Source organism: Dendrobates tinctorius, unplaced genomic scaffold (assembly GCF_039654945.1).
Source record: "Dendrobates tinctorius isolate UK_male_01 unplaced genomic scaffold, ASM3965494v1 ptg000512l, whole genome shotgun sequence".
In the NCBI taxonomy this organism is placed as follows: domain Eukaryota; kingdom Metazoa; phylum Chordata; class Amphibia; order Anura; family Dendrobatidae; genus Dendrobates; species Dendrobates tinctorius.
Genome location: NW_027362171.1, coordinates 841,563 through 865,246, shown reverse-complemented (window position 1 = coordinate 865,246; position 23,684 = coordinate 841,563). Strand labels below are relative to the sequence as shown.

General features: G+C 44.5%; 1 protein-coding gene across 1 annotated transcript in view; it reads right to left on the bottom strand.

Annotated features, from left to right (window-relative positions):
* Positions 1-3,778: 3,778 nt before the first annotated feature.
* Positions 3,779-23,684, bottom strand: part of LOC141078145 (vomeronasal type-2 receptor 26-like) — a 234,185-nt gene continuing 214,279 nt past the window's right edge. The window contains exon 5 of the mRNA XM_073564975.1: positions 3,779-4,686. Within this exon, the coding sequence (XP_073421076.1) occupies positions 3,779-4,686 (908 nt within the window). The remainder of the gene's footprint in view (positions 4,687-23,684) is intronic.

Sequence of the window (23,684 nt, the reverse complement as noted above, 5' to 3'; positions counted from 1 at the left end):
ACAGATAAATCCAGCAAAATGACAAAATTCTGATTCACCAGAATACAACAATGATGGGAAATTCTAAACAATTTCATTAGCTTAGAATAGTTCCACAAAAATATGTTCTGTTGATACACTTACCGCTGTATGAACCACCGAAAGCAAGTGCTATAACAATAGAGCAAAAGTGTAGCCGAGAGTTGGGAAGGTAATGCAGAAAGAACAATCACTTACCATGGCGTCACCTCCTGAGTGTTCAGGACATTATATGTATTCTTTTATTTCCCATAAGCATTAAAATCTTACTAATAAAACTGATAACGAGGACTTTTCCCCAGTTTCTGAATGTTAAGCTGGCCACATCACGGAAGAGTGTTTACACAGACAAACAAAATGTAGATTTTACTTCTTAATTTCTCCCATCCATTACGTAGATTATAGGTTGTGAAGTTTAGGCTATAATTTACTATAAGCCCAATGGAGCATTAGCAGAGATTCCCCTCTGGGGATTTGTACTTTTTCCTCTGCATGATGTTGCGCAATCATAAGCAAGATTCACATGCAGAAGGACAGAAGAACATGCCATCTCCTGTGGGATGTAATGATAGGGAGCCCCGCTCTCTGCAGCTACTGTGAGCTATAAAATACATCTCACTCTCATTACAAACACCTCTCATATAGGAGCATCTCAAAAAATTAGAATATCATCAAAAAGTTAATTTATTTCAGTTCTTCAAAACAAAAAGTAAAACTCATATATTCTATAGAGTCATTACAACCAGTGATCTATTTCACGTGTTTATTTCTGTTACTGTTGAGGATTATGGCTTACAGCCAATGAACACCCAAAAGTCATTATCTCAGTAAATTAGAATACTTTATAACACCGGCTAGAAAAATTATTTTAAAATCTGAAATGTTTGGCTTACTGAAATGTATGTTCAGTAAATGCATTCAATACTTGGTCCGGGCTCTTTTACCAACAATTACTGCATCAATGCAGCGTGGCATGGGGGCGATCAGCCTGTGGCACTGCTGAGGGGTTATGGAAGCCCAGGTTGCTTTGATCGCAGCCTTCAGCTCGTCCGCATTGTTGGGTCTGGTGTCTCTCATCTTCCTCTTGACAATACTCCATAGATTCTCTATAGGGTTAAGGTCAGGCGAGTTTGCTGCCAATCAAGCCCAGTTATACTGTTGTTTTTACACCATGTATTGGTATTTTTGGCAGTGTGGACAGGTGCCAAGTACTGCTAGAGAATGACATTTCCAACTCCAAAAAGATTGTTGGCAGAAGGAAGCATGAAGAGCTCTAACATTTCATGGTAGATGGCTGAGCTGACTTTGGTCTTGATAAAACACAGGGGGACCTACACCAGCAGATGGCATGGCTCCCAAAACCATCATTGATTGTGGAAACTTCACACTAGACCACAGCAGCTTGGAATGTGGCTTCTCCACTCTTCCTCCAGACTCTGAGGTCTTGATTTCCAAGGTCTAGTGTAAAGTTTCCATAATTAGTGATGGTTTGGGTGGTCATGTCATCTGCTGGTGTAGGTCCACTGAATTTTATTAGGACCAACGTCAGCACAGCCATCCACTTGGACATTTTAGAGCACTTCATGCTTCCCTCTGCTGACAAGCTTTTTGTAGAAGGACATTTCATTATCCAGCAGGACTTGGCACCTGTCCACACTGCCAAAAGTACCAATACCTGGTTTAAAAACCGCAGTATGACTGTGCTTAACAGGCCAGCAAACTTGCCTGAACTTAACCCCATAGAAAATCTATGGGGTATTGTCAAGAGGAAGATGAGAGACACAAGCCCCATCAACGCAGACGAGCTGAAGGCTGCTATCAAAGCAACCTGGGCTTCCATAACCCCTCAGCAGTGCCACAGGCTGATCGCCTCCGTGCCACGCCAAATTGATGCAGTAATTGATCACAAATGAGCCCTGACCAAGCACTGAGTGCATTTACTGAACATATATTTCAGTAGACAAGCATTTCAGATTTTAAAACCATTTTTTCAAGGTAGTGTTACTAAGTATTCTAGTATACTGAGATAATGACTTTTGGATTTCATTGGCTGTAAGCCATAATCATCAACATTACCAGAAATAAACACGTGAAATAGATCACTCTGTGTGTAATGACTATATATATGAGTTTCACTTTTTGTATTGAAGAACTGAAATAAATTAACTTTTTGAAGATATTCTAATTTTTTGAGATGGACCTGTGCCTTTCATTTCACAGCAGTCAGTCAGGGGGAAAGGGGAGTTGAGCTGGTTGTGATTACAAACACTTCTGCAGTTGCAGCACTCTCCTCAATGGACGGTCAGTACAGCTGTAATTCCTCCTCCCACACTCACTGCTGAGAGATGAAAGATAAAGATGTTTGTAATCACACTCTGCAGAAGATATTGGGCAGAGATCAGGACAGAGAGCAGGACGATCTATCATTACTATCATAGGAGAAAGAAGGTTATTCTGACATTCTAGAGACATGTTCCTTTTTTCCCTGCACACTCCCAGATAAAAATCTCTGGTCATGCCCAGGTGGGCTCTTCATAAATTATAACCTATATTTCTAATCTCGTATCTCCACAGTGGAGATGAGAAATCTAATATATAAAGCTCAAAGTGTGTGTGTATGTGTGTATGTATGTATGTGTGTATGTATGTATGTGTGTATGTGTGTATATATGTATGTATGTATGTACAGTATGTGTGTGTGTATGTGTGTATGTCCGGGATAGGCATCCGCATCGTCGCAGCTACAGCCACAAAATTTGGCACAGTCACACGTCTGGACCCCGAGAGCGTCCTAAGCTATGTTGTGAGGTGAAATTTTAACCCTGCGCGTTCCAATTCACCAAACAATTTTGCCCCTATCTACATACTGGGGAAAAAGTGTGTGTCAAGCCCCGCCCCTCATTATGATGTCATAATGCCCCTATTTCATACTGGGGAAGCAGTGTGTGCGTATCAAGCCCCGCCCCTCATTATGATGTCACAATGGTTGCCATGGCGACGCTGATGTCATCATAGGTTGCAAGCCCTGCAGCCGCTCATTATGATGTCATAATGGTTGACTATGGGATGGAGGATGTGTGATGGGTATATGGGCACTGGACTATGGGATGGAGGATATGTTTGACGGGTATATGGGCATGGGACTATGGGATGGCGGATATTTATATGGGCACGGGACTATGGGATGGCAAATATGTATGATGGGTATATGGGCATGGGACTATGGGATGGCGGATATGTATGATGGGTATATGGGCATGGGACTATGGGATGGAGGATGTTTGATGGGTATATGGGCACGGGCTTATGGGATCGTGGATATGTATGATGGGTATATGGGCACAGGACTATGGGATGGAGGATAATTATAATTTGCTATAACTAACCTCAGTTAGTTACTATGCCCGGGCAGCGCCGGGCTCTTCAGCTAGTTATATGATAAAAGCTGTGTTGTGTTCAGCTCTGCAGCCACTATTCCATGATGAGTCCGGTTTATCATGGAGAAACTGGTAAAAGATTCTCTTTAAGGAGGAAGCAGATAATTTACCAAAACCACAGAGAAATTTCTACATTTCTCTAATACAAATATGGGACGTCCTGATAAATGCATCAATTACTGGAGGTAACGGGATAAGAAATGTGTAAATGTTTCTTTCATACACAGGTTGATAGAGAATCTTGCATCTTACTTTATAATGGTTTCTATGGGATTAATGTACAGAATTAGTCATTATTATCAGTGGTTCCTCATATTGTGCAGTCATTCCTTTCTTTTTCCGAGCAGCTCCGTTTTTTTATTCATTTCAGATTTAAACAAAATAATAAAGCATTTAGGGAAAAACACACAACCTAAAAGTCCAGCACTGGAAGCCATCACTGCAAATATCTCCACAGCCACCATGGTCTTCCCTCTGGTGCTCAGATAAGCCGGGATCATGGAAATCCAGACACTGAGGAACACCAGCATGCTGAAGGTGATGTACTTGGCCTCATTGAAACTGTCCGGTAATGTCCTCACCAAGAAAGCCAGGACAAAGTTCACAGCTGCCAGGAGCCCCAGATAACCCAACATGGAGTAGAACCAGATATCTGAGCCTTCATTACACTGAATGATGAGAATCCCAGGATAAGACTCAATGTCCAGGTCTTGGAATGGGGGAGAAATAGACAACCAGAAAACACAGATTACAACCTGAAGGGATGAACATGACAACACTATAGTATAGGGCAGTTTGACATTCAGCCATTTTCTCCAAGTGCTTCCAGGCTTGGTGGACTTAAAAGCAACACAAACCATGACAGTCTTGGCGAGAAGTGAAGAGACGGCTACTGAGAAGAAAAATCCAAAACTGGTTTCACGTAATCTACAAGTTACATCATTGGGACGACCAAGGAACAAAAACACAGAGAGAAAGCTGAGAAAGATGGAGACCAGGAGGAGGTAACTCAGGTTCCGGTTATTGGCTCTCACAATAGGAGTGTCCCGGTAGGAAATAAATATCCCAAATGTGAAGCCGGTCACAAGACATCCGAAGACCGAGATACAGGAGAATACAGAAGCCATTGTGTCATTCCGGTAAGAGATGAATTCCATCACTTTAGGCAGACATTGGTCTCTCTTCTCATTTGGCCATTTGTCACTTTGGCATTTCATGCAGCTCTCGCTGTCTGTAGGAAAAATTCACAATGTGTTAATTTATTGTGGGAAGAATAACTATCTGTTATCTATCTATTATCTATTATCTATCTTTCTGTCTGTCTCTGAATCTATTATCTGTCTATCATCTATTATCTATCTTTCTGTCTCTCTGTGAATCCGCCTAATATCTTTCATTCCCGCAATGTTAGATACAGATAAGTTTTATTGGATGGAGTAAATGCACATCGCCGGTCACATCTCTCTCAGTAGAAGCATGAAATCTCAGGTGTTTTCTCCATGCCGGGTCGCCGTCTCCTTTTTTTCTGGACAAATTGGACAAAATACAAAGACAGACAAAACTATTTTTAGAGCACACAACCCTTCACACCCTCACAATAAGGTCCTGGGATCACAAAGACATTGAAATTAGACAGTTTGTTCAGTAAGATAGACATTTTTTGGCCGCAGCGATAAAACACAGATAACATGTTACTACTTAGGAGCCCGGCGTCACTGCAGCCAAACACAGAGCTCAGCGGCTTGTGCCATCTACTGTGTGCTGGACCCGAGGAAGATGAGCTCTGCTTGTTACTTTACAGAAAACACCAAGAAGAACCCGATATACCATCCATTTGATGAATATTATTAATATTTTATTGGTATCACAGGTTAAAAAACAATTTAAAAATCAATGTCAGATATATTATCCATTATAGCAGTATACATAATAAGGATGAAAATTGTCCATTTGTATATCTAATATATAAAGCTCAAACTGTGTGTATGTATCTGTGTATGTATTTGTGTATGTATGTATTTGTGTATGTATGTATGTGTGTGTGTGTGTGTGTATACGTGTATGTATGTATGTATGTGTGTATGTATGTACACGTGTATGTGTGTGTATGTGTGTGTGTCCGGGATAGGCATCCGCACCGTCGCAGCTACAGCCACAAAATTTTGCACAGTCACACGTCTGGACCCCGAGAGCGTCATAGGCTATGTTGTGAGGCGAAATTTTAACCCCGCGCATTCCAATTCACCAAACAATTTAGCCCCTATCTTCATAATGGGGAAAAGTGAAAGGAAAAGTGTTGGAGGCAAATTGACAGCTGCCAGATGTGAACAAGGGGGACTGAAATAATGAGAGCGATGGCGCCAAAGAGTATATACCGTACAGTTGCTAAGGTGGGGCTTTGACATGGGATACTCACCACACATGGGGATATGAACACACACACAAAATGCGCCAAACACTACCACGTGCTTCACCACATATACCACCCTCAGCACACATTTCACCACACACACACCAACCTCGCCACATAAAAGTCCAAACACAAAAGTCGCCACTCAAAACTCGCCATGCCGTCCCAGAGCTGTTTAAAAGATGAAAAATGAGCTGTGATTGGTCGCTATCAGTAACAGTTTTCTTTGTAGACAGTTGTGGTAATGAAGGCCGATTATTCTTATCATTTCTATGGTGTTATCGTCCTTCTGTAAAGCTGGAAATAACACAATGTATTACCGTGCCAACACAGACCACCCTCTGACACAGACTGCAGGGGGAGCCCAGTATCACACAGGAGAGGATTAGATACACGGCTCAGCAGTCAGTATCACACAGGATAGGATTAGATGCACAGATTTTATGTGCAATATAATCATTATAATTTGTTATAACCACAGTTGGTTACTATGCCCAGGCAACGCCGGGCTCTTCAGCTAGTATAATAATAAATGTGGATATCATGGACAGGTATCTATGAATTAATACAAAAATATTATTCTGTTTTTTAAATATTACAAAAAATCTTATCAAAAAATTGTGCAAATAAGCAAAATACAAAATGTGCCAAAAAAGATATATATCCTAAATTGTAATAAAGTGACTTACAAGAAAGTGGCTCCTGGTCTCCTGGACAAGCACCCTCCCCAACACGCGTTTTGGCAATTAGCCTTCGTCAGGGGATGGCGCTAGTAGGAGAGAGGAAAGTAGTTATGCAATAGAGGGCCAATCCAACATGGGGGTGTGAAAGGAAACAGCCAATCAGAAGAAAACTGTGTACGGAAGAGGTTTGACGTGCTGAAATCACATAGAGACACTCAGTGCTGCGCATATCACCAGTATACTGTGGGCATAGGATCAAAGAGTCTATTGCACAGGACCGGAAATAGTTCACATGATGCTGATCATGTGACACAGCGTCATCTTACCAGTAGACGGCGTCCTCTGTTGTGAGATGGTTTTCAATAGCGCAGGACAGGAAGTCAGTAACAAACGCTATGATGATATGATATGTTGTGATCACAACAGAAAGGAGCGTCCTTAGTAACACGGAGGATATTAGAGTGCACCACTGAGCGCGTATGTGACGCGCCCACGGCAGGAAGCGAGGAGGAGACCATGCACGCCGCGTCATGTATCCATGGCAACAATTTAACATATAGAGACGCGACAGGGCACGGAGACCATCAACGTAACACTGCACAGCGCGCGTACCGCGATCAGGGGAGAAGTCCATCTACTGTAGGGGCTATACACACATGTCGGCAAGAAGAAAAGGGGTTAAACCTGAGGATTATTATATAAATAGAATAAATGTATCCATAGTACTAATTAATAATAATCAACAGATCTATCATATTATATACATATACGTGAATTTTAATAAATATATAGACATAGTGGATATTAATAAATTAAGAGTAAAATACATATTATGCAAAAATTGTGCACAAAAAAATTAATATATGCACATAAATATAATGCAATAATAATGTCCTTGATCTATATTACTTATCAAAAATTGGGTAATAAAAATGAAAATAAAAAAATAAAACATAGAGAATAAGTGTAGTATGTATGAACTCAAATGAGTAAACATATCTATATAGTAAATAACGTGAATAAAATTATTATCTGCATACATACATGCATGATAGCACCTACAGAATTAATACTACTACTGATACATAATATAAAAAATATAGAAAATATTAATGATTCTTGTCTTGAAATGCTTCATCACAGGTTTCCAGAATATCCAGGTACGTATGGAGAAGTAGGGTCTGTATCATCCATCAGAATCAATGTACATAGGAGATGTGAATTTCTTCATAATGCAAAATAATAATTAATAAAATATCTAAAAACATATATCAAAATATAACTTATTGACCGATGGTGTATATACTAAATTTATATATGTATATATTAATATATTAATATTTAAAATAACTCCTAGAAGCGAAGCATAAAGTGATTAAGTATACAATAAAATAATACAGAAATATTAAAAATATTAAAATCGGCAAAGGAATGGGGCAAAACTATTATTCTCATTTAAACCAAACGGATGCAGGGTATTCAGTGTCCAAATCCATTTTGTTTCACACTGTGCAAGTTTTTGACTGATTTTCGTGCCCCTAAAATTGGATTTGATCAAGTCTATCCCTCTTACTCTAAATTGGGAGCTGTCACAATTATGGTGGAGTTTGAAATGTTTTGGAATGGTCTTCAGGTTGTTAATACCTTTCTCATTTTCAGCTGCCTTAATCCCTAAAATGTGTTCCCATGTCCTGATTTTCTATTGTCTTGCTGTTAGACCTATATGTATCTGATTATGGGCATGTGGCAAAGTATACCACCAAGATATATGATGTCTGATCTTATAGTTACAGGTGTCATCTTGATTGAAAATACTACTTGCCCGTTCCGTATTTGGACAAGCCACACAATTACCACATGGGAATGATGCCATATTTGTCACCGGAAATTTGTCCAAAAAAGTTTTGGTTTGGGCATGTAGTGACTCTTCTCTAGATAATCCCTCAGGTTATCAGCACAACGGAATGTTATTTGTGGCCTTTTTGGTCAGTATGTGGCCAACATGGAATCTGCACTTAAAATCGGCCAGGCTCTATTCAGACATTCACGGATGGATTCAGACTGGGCATTAAATTTTGTAAAAACCGCACTTTATCAGTTGTTTTATGTGATTTATTAGAGTATAACAATTCATTTCGTGTGGAATTTTTCGCTCTCAGATATGGCCGTTTGACAACCCGACGGCTGTAACCACGATCATAAAATCTATTCTTGAGTACTTGTGCTTGATTTTCAAAATCATCATTGAAACAACAGATTCTTCTAAGTCTAAGAAATTGACCAATCGGTACGGACTTAACAGCCGACTGAGGATGGGCAGATGTGGCATGAAACAAGGTATTTACGGGCGTTGGCTTGCGAAAAATATTAGTCTGTAAAACATTATTATCATCTCGCCTAATTTGGACATCCAGGAAATCAATGACATGGGAATGTGAGGAATAAGTCAGAAGAATATTCTTGTTACTAGATTATGGCCCGATGCTATCGCATCGGGAGGATGCGATAGCATCACACCTCTTGCCATGTTAACCCTCAACACACACACTCCTCAACACACACTCCTCTCACCTTTCACCATCTCCACTCACTCTTTCACTCCACATACGACCCCTTCTCTCACTCCGTCTCTTATACTCACGCCGTCATCGCCGCTGCTCCACGATCCCCGACATCTTCTTCCGCCGGCGCCATCCTGGATCCAGACGTTGTCCACGCCGGCGACATGTTCTTGCGGCGACGCCATCTTGAGTATTGTGAAATCCCGCGATAGTCAAGATAGCGTCGCCGGAAGAACATGTCGCCGGCGTGGACGACGTCGGGATCCAAAATGGCGTCGGCGAAATCTCACGAGTTTTCGCCGACGCCATTTTGGATCCCGACGTCGTCCTCGCCGGCGACATGTTCTTGCGGCGACGCCATCTTGACTATCGCGGGATTTCGCCGATCCGAAATGGCGTCGCCGCAAGAACATGTCGCCGGCGTGGACGACATCGGGATCCAAAATGGCGTCGGCGTAATCTCGCAAGATTTCGCCGACGCCATCTTTTTGGATCCCGAGTCGTCCACGCCAGCGACATGTTCTTGCGGCGACGCCATCTTGAATATCGCGGGATTTCACGAAATCCAAGATGGCGTCGCCGCAAGAACATGTCGGTGGCCTGGAGAACGTCTGGATCCAGGATCGCGGCGGCGGAGGAAGATGTCGGGGCAGCGACGATGACGGTGTGAGTATGAGAAACGGAGTGAGAGAAAGGAACATATGTGGAGTGAAAGAGTGAGTGGACGTGAGTGGAGGTGAAAGGTGAGAGGAGTGTGTGTTGAGGCGGTGTGGTGTGTTGAGGGTTAACATGTGCGTGTGTGTGGTGACGTCACCGGTTACAACTGGACGGAAGTTGTTACAACCGGAAGCTGCTTAGGGCATTTATTATTATAGATTGTTGTTAAGCTCTGAAATGAACACAATGAGTTCATCAGGTGTCCCTTGCCAGATGAAGAAGATGTCGTCGATGAAGGATCCGCAGCAGGCTTCGTCATCGCAGCAGCGGTTATCTGGCAGGGCTGTAGCTGTCCAAAAACGTGGTAACATAGTAACATAGTTTTGAAGGCTGAAGGAAGACCTTATGTCCATCTAGTTCAGCCTATTTTTAGTGCAGCTGTTCTGCATTGTTGATCCTGGGGAAGGCAAAAAACCCACAGAGTAGAAGCCAATTTTATCCATAGGGAAAAAAATTCCTTCCTCTAAGCTGGGTCAACCATCTACCTATAATATTCTGTTATTCGTAACCTTCTATACTGTTACTCACAAGAAAAGCATCCATTCCTTTCTTAAATTCATTCAGTGAGTTGGCCATCACCACTTCCTCAGGAAGAGAATTCCAGAGCCTCAATGCTCTTACCATGAAGAACCCTCTTCTATGCTGGTGGAGAAATTGTCTTTCCTCCAAACAAAGAGAATGCCCAGTTCGTTCTTGTCACAGTCCTTGGTACAAACAGTTCATTGGAGAGATTCCTGGATTGCCCTCTGATATACTTGGGTCGCCCTCCCAGGGCTGTGGGGTACTCTTTACCGGGCCGGTGTCAGGGGGATGTGTTGCGGTGGCGGTGACCCGGTCTGTGGCCCTAGGCGCCCAAGCAATGGTGGTTTAATGTAATGGCTTAGATGAATAGTTCGTGACGCCACCTGTGGTGTTTGGCAAATGAGATGTTAGGCCAACGCTGCATACAGATCCGCTGGGACTGATGATATGGTGCAGCAAAGATGGTGTAGTTCCCCACAGGTGGAGCTGTAGTCCCAGGGCAGTGTAGATGCGATGTTGGAGGAGAGGCGCAGGCAGTGTGGTGCTGATACTCAGATGTAGCAGTGCTGGTGGTGTTGGCGTGAGAATAAGCGGAGGACACCAAGGCTTTTAGTTCCAAAGCTTTACTCACAGTTCGTTGTGCACACAGGTGCCTGCCTCCGTACCGTGTCCTCCGGGGCAGAGACTCAGCCAACCTTCAGGCAAGATGGAATGCTCCCTTCCAACACTCCGCCAACATGTGCCTCTCTCAACGACTCCTCCAATGCGCCTTTAAGTGTGAAGCACTCCAGTACTTAGTTACCCTGACATGCCTCCTGACAGATGTTACTAGAACTCTACTTGCACAGCAGACAGCTGTAGCCTGCTTCGGGGATGCCTCACTCCCGGCTCTCTATCCACGTTGCTGTTGTGCCCTCAAGTCTTAGTTGGGAGTAGTGCATTTACAGCCAACTACTCCACCGGTGTCTGCTGCAGAACCATAGGTGTCCATACAACCTCAGAGACCGGGCCCCGGCCTTGCGCTGGAACCTGTAGGCAGGGTTCTCACTCCAACCCACGTCCTCTCTGTTCCCTTCTCCCTCTCTCCTATGGAAGCTTAGATTACAGTTCTACGTCTCTCTCTTTCTTGTCCCCTTCTCGTGCCAGCTTGCTCAGATCACTGAGGCAGCTGCAGCTCTCCTTCTTCTATCCCTCTTCTAGGGATCTCCTTCATCTCAGACCAGTCCTCAGACTCTCCTGACTGACTGTCTTCCCGACTGACCTCCCGTCAGACTGACCTGTAATTCTACTCTTTCCCCCTCTTTTATATCTAACTCCACCCACCTCCCAGCATGTCCAGTGTTCCAAGCAGGGAACCACCAAGGGTGCTCCCAGAGAATCTAGGAGGAAAAGGGTCACCCTCAATGTGGATGTGCTGAACTACCCTGCTATGTGGGATGCAGGTGTGGAGCGTGGTCAGGAGTTCCCACCTTACCTGGACGGTGGGGCACTACACCTTAGGAGAAGGTGCAGTACCTCTGTGGCGACTGAGCCTCAGGGGAGCCACATACCCCCCCGTTAAACACAGCACATCCACGGGCTGCAAGGTAAACAGAGTTAACAGCAAGGAAACATACAAAAATTTTGCAATGCAGAACAAACATTTCTTATACTAATCTTCCTAGTATAGGAGGTACTCATTCTTGAATATTACCAACAATTCTTATCTAGCTATCTTGCAGTGTCCTTTTCTTTGAGGTAGACATCATTCTTCGAAAAGCGTCCATGCAAAACACTATCTTCGCAAAGTGTCCTTATGTAAAACATTATCTTCGCAAAGTGTCCTTATGTAAAACCAAGAGAGAGCACCTAAAGTGGTGCAAACTATTTACAAGAAAGTTTGTGATACACTCCAAGTTCGTGATCACTGTAGTTCAAAGTAGAAGAAGCTGCCAATCAAAAACTAGGCAACAACAGGAAAAACATGATAAAAAAAATAGGGCACAACTAGTGCAACAAAACCCTCCTGGGTAACGAGATCATTTTCTTTTAGACTAATTGTGGTCCCCTCCTGGGCTGAAAAATGCATTGACTTCCCGCAGGTACTCTTCTTCCCAAGGGGTGAAGTTGGTGACCTCCAGTACCTTTGATTTAGGCTGCTTCCAGGGAAACTGTTCTGAATGGCACTGCCGAGCTGGTGCTGGTACAGATGCAAGTGTAGCCGGTTTCCTGGAAGCAGGTACCTGCACAGGATTAATGGCAACTGTGGGTGGAGGAGCAACAGGCCGCTTCTTCTTGTAGCTCTCAATAAGCTCTTCTGGGACACGGCATATATTCAGGGCGTACCACCCCCTGAGCCCCTCATGTCAGGTGAAAGTCACATAATCCCCTGGGTGCAGGTTCCGGGCCGGGTGTCCCTTGTGCAGATGGGACTCTACGTCTCTCCAACTAAAGAACAGGTTGGCGATCCGTTTGGTATCCGAGATAAACCTGAACCCCCACACCTGGTTCACATTGAGAACCTGGCCCCATCCGGCGGCATCCCGGGGACCAACGTAACCGGCACGGGTTTTCTCCTTGCGGTCAAAGTCAGGGCCTAGTACAGCCAACTTGTGCTGCTCCCTCGCACGGTGCTCGGCTGCCAGCTGCCATATGGTGGCTCGGCATTTTGCCTAGTTCTCTTCATCCTCCTTTTCCTCCCGGGCCTGCTCCAAGCTGGTCTTATACTGCGATGCCACCATCAGGGGTTCCGGTGCTCCCCCCGGGGACTGGCTTCCCGATCCCACTCCAGATCCAGCATGACCAGGCCAGCTGCTGCAACCGTGGTACACCCCAGGGCCTTCCCAGGTAGAGGGACATCTGACGTACCTGGGGCCTCCTGGCGGTGCGGCCTCTGCTCCGGTACAGGCTTGAGAGGATGGGCAGCTGCTGGAACATCCACCGGAAGAGATGGCGAGAACACCGGGGTGGTGGAGCAGTTGGTGGCTCCGGGTCCGCAGGGGTCTCTGCGGGGACCTGCGCAGCTGTGTCAGGTCCGGGCGGGAGCTCCACTTCCACTCCCGGTTCCTCCGGTAACTCCTCCGGGCAGGCGGCACTCAGCCATACGGTCAGTGTGGAAGTGTAGATCAGCCCTGCCCGGGGACAATCCGGTGTGGTAGCGGTGGGTACCGGTGAAGAGGGTCCCGCAGGTGTAGGCCCCTCCGGGGCACGCTGCCGACTCAACTTCTCCAAGGCCTCCTGCCTCAGCTGCAGACGGGTGGTCAGTTCGGTGATTTCATCCTCCAGCTGCTGGTAGTTCATTCCGGAGACGGGGTCGGAGCCATCAGCCATGGCACCAGGGAGATCCGCTTCCCCGCGCTCCGCAGGCCTCCATCCCTCTCTATCCAAAATGGCATTCTCACATTCTTCTTCCTGCCTCGGCCCCTTTCCCGCCACTGGCTTCTTCTGCCCCTCCTTCCGGGGGCGGCGTCTTCTTCCAGCGCCTCCATACCAAGCCAGTATATGAACCCCTTGGGGGTGGGCCATTTAGCTGTCACAGGGAGGCTAGTCCTGATCTGGCACACCCCAATAAGTTTGCTAAGTTGGCAGATGAGGGGAGTGTTAGTGCAGGAGTAGCACTGCTGCAGCAAGGCATGTCCTCTGAAAGCCGGAGAAGTGTCTGCTCCAGTAAGGGGGGAAATAGGAGAGCAGGGCAGGCCAGACAGGTTCTGGTAGTGGGAGACTCAATTATTAGGGGAACAGATAGGGCAATCTGTCACAAAGACAGGGATCGTCGAACGGTGTGCTGCCTACCTGGCGCTCGAGTCCGACACATCGCTGATCGGGTTGACAGATTACTGGGAGGGGCTGCAGAGGATCCAGCGGTCATGGTGCACATTGGCACAAATGATAAAGTTAGAGGTAGGTGGAAGGTCCTTAAAGATGATTTCAGGGAATTAGGCTGTAAGCTTAAAGCAAGGACCTCCAAGGTGGTATTTTCGGAAATACTTCCTGTACCACGTGCCACGCCAGAGAGGCAACGGGAGATTAGGGAGGTTAATAAGTGGCTCAGGAATTGGTGTAGGAAGGAGGGGTTTGGGTTCCTGCAGAACTGGGCCGACTTCTCAGTTGGCTACAGGTTCTACGCTAGGGACGGGCTGCACCTCAATGGGGAGGGTGCCGCTGTGTTGGGGGAGAAAATGGCTAGAAGGTTGGAGGAGTGTTTAAACTAGGGATGGGGGGGAGGGTATTCCTTTTATAGGAGGGGAAGACAGTGCAGATAGAGACCTGGGCACAAATAATGACATTGGGGGTGGAGGTGGCATGGGGGGTGGGGTTAGAACAGTTAATAATTTAAGAAAGAATAGAGGTACAGAGAGATACATAAAGTGCATGTATACTAATGCCAGAAGTCTCGCCAACAAAATGGAGGAATTGGAGTTAATGTTGTTGGAACATAATTATGACATGGTGGGGATATCTGAGACATGGCTGGATGAGAGCCATGACTGGGCTGTTAATTTACAGGGCTATAGTCTGTTCAGAAATGACCGAACAAATAAGCGAGGGGGAGGCGTGTGTTTATATGTAAAATCATCCTTAAAACCCATCCTTCGTGATAATATATATGAATCTAATGAAAATGTAGTGTCCCTGTGGGTAGAGATAAGGGGAGGGGGGAAAAATAATAAATTACTGATAGGGGTTTGTTATAAATCTCCAAAAATAATGGAAGCTACAGAGAATATCCTCATAAAGCAAATAGATGGAGCAGCGACTCAAGGAGAAGTCATTATTATGGGGGACTTCAACTACCCTGAAATACATTGGGGAACCGAAACCTGCAGTTCCAGCAAGGGTAATAGGTTTCTGACAACGATGAGAGACAATTACCTTTCACAACTGGTTCAGGACCCAACAAGAGGGGGGGCACTGCTAGACCTAATATTAACCAACAGGCCAGACCGCATATCAAATGTAAGGGTTGGGGGTCACTTGGGTAATAGTGATCACAAATTAATAAGTTTTCATGTATCCTTTAATAAGATGTGTAGTAGAGGGGTTACAAGGACACTAAACTTCAGGAAGGCAAATTTCCAACGGATGAGAGATGATCTTGGTGCAATTAACTGGGACGATATCCTGAGACATAAAAATACACAAAGAAAATGGGAGACGTTTATTATCCTCCTGAATAGGACCTGTGCACAATATATACCGTATGGGAATAAACCTGCGAGAAATAGTAGGAAACCACTATGGCTAAATAGAGCTGTAAGGGGCGCAATAAGAGATAAAAATAAAGCATTTAGAGAATTAAAGCAAGTAGGTAGTGATGAGGCATTAAATAAATACAGAAGATTAAATAAATTCTGTAAAAAGCAAATCAAGACAGCAAAGATTGAGACAGAGAGACTCATTGCCAGAGAAAGTAAAAATAATCCCAAAATATTCTTTAACTACATAAATAGTAAGAAGCTAAAAAATGATAGTGTTGGCCCCCTTAAAAATAGTCTGGGTGAAATGGTGGATGAGGATGAGGAAAAAGCCAATATGCTAAATAACTTTTTTTCAACAGTATTTACACAAGAAAATCCCATGACGGATAACATGATCAGGGATAAAAATTCTCCATTAAATGTCACCTGCTTAACCCAGCAGGAAGTACGGCGGCGTCTACAAATCACTAAAATTGACAAATCCCCGGGCCCGGATGGGATACACCCCCGAGTACTGCAGGAATTAAGCACAGTCATAGATAGACCACTATTTTTAATCTTTAAAGATTCCATAATAACAGGGTCTGTACCACAGGACTGGCGTATAGCAAATGTGGTGCCAATATTCAAAAAGGGGACAAAAACTGAACTTGGAAATTATAGGCCAGTAAGTTTAACCTCAACTGTGGGTAAAACCCTGGAGGGTTTTCTAAGAGATACTATACTGGAGTATCTGGAGAAGAATAACCTTATGACCCAATATCAACATGGGTTTACAAGAGACCGTTCCTGTCAGACTAATCTGATAAGCTTTTATGAAGAGGTAAGTTCCGGACTGGACCAAGGGAATGCAGTGGACGTGGTGTACATGGACTTTTCAAAAGCTTTTGATACGGTGCCACACAAAAGGTTGATACATAAAATGAGAACAATGGGGATAGGGGAAAATATGTGTAGGTGGGTTAAGAGCTGGCTCAGGGATAGGAAACAAAGGGTGGTTATTAATGGAGCACACTCGGACTGGGTCACGGTTAGCAGTGGGGTACCACAGGGGTCAGTTTTGGGCCCGCTTCTTTTTAACATATTTATTAATGACCTTGTAGGGGGCATAGAGAGTAGAATTTCAATATTTGCAGATGACACTAAACTCTGTAGGGTAATTAATACAGAGGAGGACAATTTTATATTACAGGAGGATTTATGTAAACTAGAAGCTTGAGCTGATAAATGGCAAATGAGCTTTAATGGGGATAAATGTAAGGTCATGCACTTGGGTAGAACGAACAAGTTGTATAATTATGTGCTTAATTGTAAAACACTGGGCAAAACAGTCACTGAAAAAGACCTGGGTGTATGGGTGGACGACAAACTCACATTTAGTGGCCAGAGTCAAGCAGCTGCTGCAAAGGCAAATAAAATAATAGAATGCATTAAAAGAGGCATAGATGCTCATGAGGAGAACATAATTTTACCTCTATATAAGTCACTAGTGCGACCACACTTAGAATACTGTGTACAGTTCTGGTCTCCGGTGTATAAGAAAGACATAGCTGAACTGGAGCGGGTGCAGAGAAGAGCAACCAAGGTTATTAGGGAACTAGGGGGTCTGCAATACCAAGACAGGTTATTACACTTGGGGTTATTTAGTTTGGAGAATCGAAGGCTTAGGGGTGATCTTATTACAATGTATAAATATATGTGGGGACAATACAAAGACCTTTCTAATGATCTTTTTACTCTTAGACCTGTGACGGGGACAAGGGGGCATCCTCTACGTCTGGAGGAAAGAAGGTTTAAGCATACTCACAGACGCGGATTCTTTACTGTAAGAGCAGTGAGACTATGGAACTCTCTGCCATATGATGTTGTAATGAGTGATTCACTACTAAAATTTAAGAAGGGACTGGATGCCTTTCTTGAAAAGTATAATATTACAGGGTATATACACTACTCTCCTTAATATTGCGCTGATCCAGGGAGCTAGTCTGATTGCCGTATGTGGAGTCGGGAAGGAATTTTTTTCCCCAATGTGAAGCTTACTGTTGCCACATGGGTTTTTTTTGCCTTCCTCTGGATCAACATGTTAGGGCAAGTTAGGATAGGATATGGGTTGAACTAGATGGACTTAAAGTCTCCCTTCAACCTTAATAACTATGTTACTATGTTACATAGTAATTCAGGCAGGGAAGGCCCAATACTCTTCGCGGTCTTTTCTTAGGACATCCCATCTCTTCTCGCCCTTCTTCTCCACGCCAGCGGCCATTTTTATGGTTCATGTCACAGTCTATTAAATTGGGTCTTCTACACATTTTCAAAAGTTTAATAATTTTCAGGCGCACAGAACCTGATGGTATCGGGTCTCATCATCCTGTTCGTGACGCCAAATTGGGTCGCCCTCCCAGGGCTGTGGGGTACTTGGTACCAGGCCGGTGTCAGGGGGATGTGTTGCGGTGGCGGTGACCCGGTCCATGGCCCTGGGCACCCAAGCAATGGTGGTTTAATGTAATGGTTCAGATGAATAGTTCGTGACGCCACCTGTGGTGTTTGGCAAATGAGATGTTAGGCTAATGCTGCATACAGATCCGCTGGGACTGATGATACGATGCAGCAAAGATAGTGTAGCTCCCCACAGGTGGAGCTGTAGTTCCAGGGCAGTGTAGATGCGATGTTGGAGGAGAGGCGCAGGCAGTGTAGGTGCTGATACTCAGATGTAGCAGTGCTGGTGGTGTTGGCGCGAAAATAAGCGGAGGACACTAATGCCTGTAGTTCCAAAGCTTTACTCACAGTTCGTAGTGCACATAGGTGCCTGCCTCCGTACCGTGTCCTCCGGGGCAGAGACTCAGCCAACCTTCAGGCAAGATGGAATGCTCCCTTCCAACACTCCGCCAACATGTGCCTCTCTCAACGACTCCTCCAATGCGCCTTTAAGTGTGAAGCACTCCAATACTTAGTTACCCTGAAATGCCTACTGACAGATGTTACTAGAACTCTACTTGCACGGCAGACAGCTGTAGCCTGCTTCGGGGACGCCTCACTCCCGGCTCTCTATCCGTGTTGCTGTTGTGAGCTCAAGTCTTAGTTGGGAGTAGTGCATTTACAGCCAACTACTCCACCGGTGTCTGCTGCAGAACCAAAAGTGTCCATACAACCTCGGGGACCGGGCCCCGGCCTTGCGCTGGAACCTGTAGGCAGGGTTCTCACTCCAACCCACGTCCTCTCTGTTCTCTTCTCTCTCACTCCTATGGAAGCTTAGATTACAGTTCTGCTGTACGTCTCTCTCCTTCTTCTCCCCTTCCCGTGCCAGCTAGCTCAGATCACTGAGGCAGCTGCGGCACTCCTTCTTCTATCCCTCTTCTAGGGATCTCCTTCCTCTCAGACCAGTCCTCAGACTCTCCTGACTGACTGTCTTCCCCGACTGACCTCCTGTCAGACTGACCTGTAATTCTACACTTTCCCCCTCTTTTATATCTAACTCCACCCACCTCCCAGCATGTCCAGTGTTCCAAGCAGGGAACCTCCAAGGGTACTCCCAGAGAATCTAGGAGGAAAAGAGTCACCCTCAATGTAGATGTGCTGAACTACCCTGCTATGTGGGATGCAGGTGTGGAGCGTGGTCAGGAGTTCCCACCTTACCTGGACAGTGGGGCACTACACCTTAGGAGAAGGTGCAGTACCTCTGTGGCGACTGAGCCTCAGGGGTGCCACATACTTGTACATATATATTAGGTCTCCCCTAAGTCTTCTCTTTTCTAGAGTAAATAGACCTAATTTTGATAACTTTTCTGGGTATTGTAGCGAACCAACTCCATTTATCATTTTAGTAGCCCGCCTTTGAACCCTTTCAAGTTCAGTAATGTCTTTCTTGAGCACCGGCGTCCAAAATTGCACACAATCCTCCAAGTGTGGTCTGACGAGTGATTTGTACAGAGGGAGAATTATGTTTTCATCTCGTGTCCCCAGACCTCTTCTAATGCACTGGGCACCCCAATTTAGCTTCTTATTGACTAAGATGCCTAAGTCTTTTTCTATGTCTGATTTCCCCAGCAGTTTCCCATTTAGTAAGTAATTGTAGCCTCTGTTTCTCCTTCCCATGTGCATAACCTTACACTTATCTGTGTTAAACCTCATTTGCCATTTTTCAGCCCAATTCTCCAATTTACTCAAATCTGTCTGTAGTTGCAAACTGTCCTCCTTTGTGTTAACTACCTTACATAGTTTTGTATCATCTGCAATACTGATATTTTACTGTGTAAGCCATCCACTAGATCATTAATAAATATAGTAAATAGTAGGGGGCCCAATACAGAACCCTGTGGTCCCCCACTAGTAACCCTGGCCCAATCTGAGTATGCACAATTAATAACCACTCTTTGTTTTCTATCACTAAGCCAGCTACCTACCATCTACACACATTTTCCCCTAGCCCAAGCTTTCTCATCTTACTTACCAATCTTTTATGTGGGACAGTGTCAAATGCTTTAGAGAAGTCAAGATAAATGACATCCAATGATTCTCCTGGGTCCATTTGAGAGCTTACATCCTCATAGAAGCTGATCAGGTTAGTTTGACAGGAGCGATCCTTCATAAATCCATGTTGATATGGAGTTAAACATTTATTAACATTGAGATATTCCATAATGGTATCCCTTAGAACCCCTTCAAAAATTTTACCCACAACAGATGTTAAGCTTACCGGCCTATAGTTTCCAGGTTCCCTTTTACGCCCCTTTTTGAATATTGGTACCACATTTGCTTGCCGCCAATCAAAAGGAACAGACCCTGTTTCTATAGAGTCTTTAAATATAAGGACTAGAGGCCTGTCTATCACATTACTTAACTCCTTTAATACCCGAGGGTGAATGCCATCAGGGCCTGGTGATTTGTCAATTTTAATCTTACTAAGGCGGTTCTGCACTTCTTCCTGGGTTAGGCAGGTAATACTTAGTGGGGAGTTTACACTATCACTCTGCATTTCCCCTGGCAAATCCTTTTCTGTGTGAACACTGTTGAGAAAAAAGTATTTAAAACATTTGCTTTTCCCACATCGCTCTCTGTGATTTCACACTCATTGTTCTTTAAAGGGCCGACACCATCAATTTTAATCATTTTACTGTTCATATAATTAAAGAATACAGTTGTTTGGGCTTTGTTTTACTTTCCTTAGCAATGAGTCTCTCAGTTTCCAGTTTTCCAAATGCTAAATGTATTTGTTTTTTACACATTTTATTTTTTTCTCTATAACTTTTTAATGCTTCTTCATTGCCTTCTTGTTTTAGCTTCCTAAATGCCTTGTTCTTGTTATTTATTGCCCTTTTTACATCCTTATTTAGCCACATTGGTGTTCTCCTGTTCCTAGCCCTTTTATTTCTGCACGGTATGGCTAGCTCGCAGTGGGGGTGTAAAACTGATTTATATACTTCCCATTTATTTTCTGTGCTCCTATTTTTGAGGACATTGTCCCAATCAATTCGGTGAAGGTCCTCTCTAAGCTGATCAAACTCTGCTTTCCTGAAATTCTGCGTTTTCGTAACCCCCTTCCAGGGCACCTTACTGAAGGACAAGTGGAGTTGTATTATATTGTGGTCACTGTTCCCTCGGTGCCATCGACTCGGACTTCTGTTATTCTATCTGGCGTGTTGCTTAACATTAAGTCCAGAAGGGCCGTCCCTCTAGTTGGGCCCTACACAAGTGGTGACAGATAATTATCCTTGGTCACTGACAGAAATTGGTTTTCTTCCTGAGATCCGCAGGTTTCAGGTTCCCAGTCTATGTCGGGGTAGTTGAAGTCCCCCATAATAATCACCTCATTGTGATTTGCTGCTTTGTCTATTTGTTTCAATAATACATTTTCAGTGGTTTCTGTTATATTTGGTGGCTTATAACAAACCCCTATGAGGATTTTATTACTTTTCCCTCCTTGTATCTCCACCCATAGAGATTCCACCTCTTTGTTTCCCTCTTGTATATCTACTCTTAGTGTGGGCTTTAAAGTGGACTTTATATATAGACAGACTCCACCCCCTTTCCTTTTTTTACGATCCCTCCTAAGCAAATCATATCCTTGCTCGTTAGCTGCCCAGTCATAGCTGTCGTCTAACCATGTCTCAGTTATTCCTACTATGTCGTATTTTTCCTCATACATTACCAACTCCAGATCTTCAATCTTATTGGTCAGGCTTCTTGCGTTAGTCAGCATGCAGGAAAGAAGTTTTGCTTCCTTTTTCTTAGCTTCCTTCTGAGTACCCTGTCTTGGGTCCTCATTACCACATCTAGTATCCTTGATTAGTTTGTCCTTCTGCTGCATGTTCTAGTCTGCTGTTTTTCCTCCCATCCCCTCTTCTTCTAGTTTAAAGCCCTCCTGATGAGTGTGGCAAGTCTTCTGGCGAATGTGTGTTTCCCAGGTTTTGTGAGGTGTATCCCATCTCTTGCGAGAAGTCCATCGTAGAGGTAATTCACGCCATGGTCCAAGAATCCAAATCCTTGCTGCCTGCACCACTGTCGTAGGCAATTGTTCACCTCTAGTATCCTATTCCATCTTCTGATGCCATGACCATCAACTGGGAGGATTGATGAGAAAACAACCTGTACGTTCTGTTCTTTTATTTTCTTCCCCAGAATTTCAAAGTTTTCCCAGATAGTTGGTAGGTCATTTCTTGTCGTTTGTGCCTACATGTGTCAGTAGGAAAAGGTAGTCGTCCTTGGATTTGAGGATAGTTGGTATCTTGTTGGCCACATCCTTGATTTTTGCTCCTGGGAGGCAGCATACTTCTCGTGCGGTTATGTCCGGCCTGCAGATACTTGCCTCCGTGCCTCTTAGTAGTGAGTCGCCCATAACTACCACTCTTCTTTTCTTTCCGGACGCACTGCTTGTTGCTCGTGAGTATTTTTGAGTGTCATTTGTTTCTGCTTTTGTAACTTCTTTTGTTGATAGTGTGTCTTCTCTTGTAGATATGGTGTCATCCTGAGCTGTGCCATTTTCATTCTCCAGCATGAGGGCTTCATATTGGTTGCTAAGCTGTGTGGGTGGTGATGACCACTTGATCCGTTTGCTTCTTTTCGTCACATGGCTCCACTTTTCAGCCTGTGTATGTGCTCTGAAGCTTTTCTCCCTTTCCGTATCCTGAATGGTTGCTTCTACTTCATCCAAGAAGTCCTCATGTTCTTTAATTACCTTCAATGTTGCTATTCTTTCTTCCAGTCCCTGCACCTTTTCCTTTAAGAGGGCAACAAGTTTGCACTTCTGACAGGTAAAGTTGAGTTTTTAGGCCGGAAGATCCGTAAACATGTAGCATGTGTTGCAGGTGGCCATGTGGATTTTCTTCTCTTCCATATTGCTATTGCTGATGCAGTCTATGATGGGTGGAAACTCGCGTGCCGTTAGGTAAAAAAACAAAAATAGTTACAGGACAGCTTGGCCAGACAGTCAAATTAGCACAGCGTGCAAGCCCTGAAAATTTATACCATAGTAGGAAGAGTGCAGTGTGACACTTTTTTGACCAAAATCCTACTGATGAGGCAAAGGTTATCTGTAAGAAGTGCGAAAGGACCTTTAGCCGAGGGAAAAATCTTCGAAATTTGAATACCAGTTGCATGCTTAGACATTTAACCACCATGCACTTGCAAGCGTGGATGGACTACAAAACATCAGGTAGCACCTGTGCGCCTGCTCCGACTGAAGGTAGCCAGCAACGCTCCATCGCTTCCCCCACTGTAAGCCCACCGGTATGCACACCACCAGCAAGAAATGCTGATATGTCATCACAAGGCCAAATCAGTCAGGGAATCACAATGTTTTTCCAACGAAAGACTGAATCTAGGCCATCATCACCACCACGATCACCTTCACCAACCCCCCTCTCAGGCCATCAGGTCCACCGCTAGTTCCCCCATATGCAGCTCTCAAGTCCAGCTCACCCTACCAGACACTCTGAGTAGGACAAGAAAGTACTCGTACTCTCATCCGCTTACACTGGCTTTGAATGCCTACATTGCCAAACTGATCTCATTAGAGATGATGCCCTTCCGTTTGGTTGAAAGCAAAGCATTCTGAGAGCTCGTGGCCTATGCTGTCCCATGCTATGACCTACCCAGTCGGCACTTCTTTTCTAGAAAAGCCTTTCCTGCCCTCCACCTGCATGTGAAAGACCGCATTGTCCATG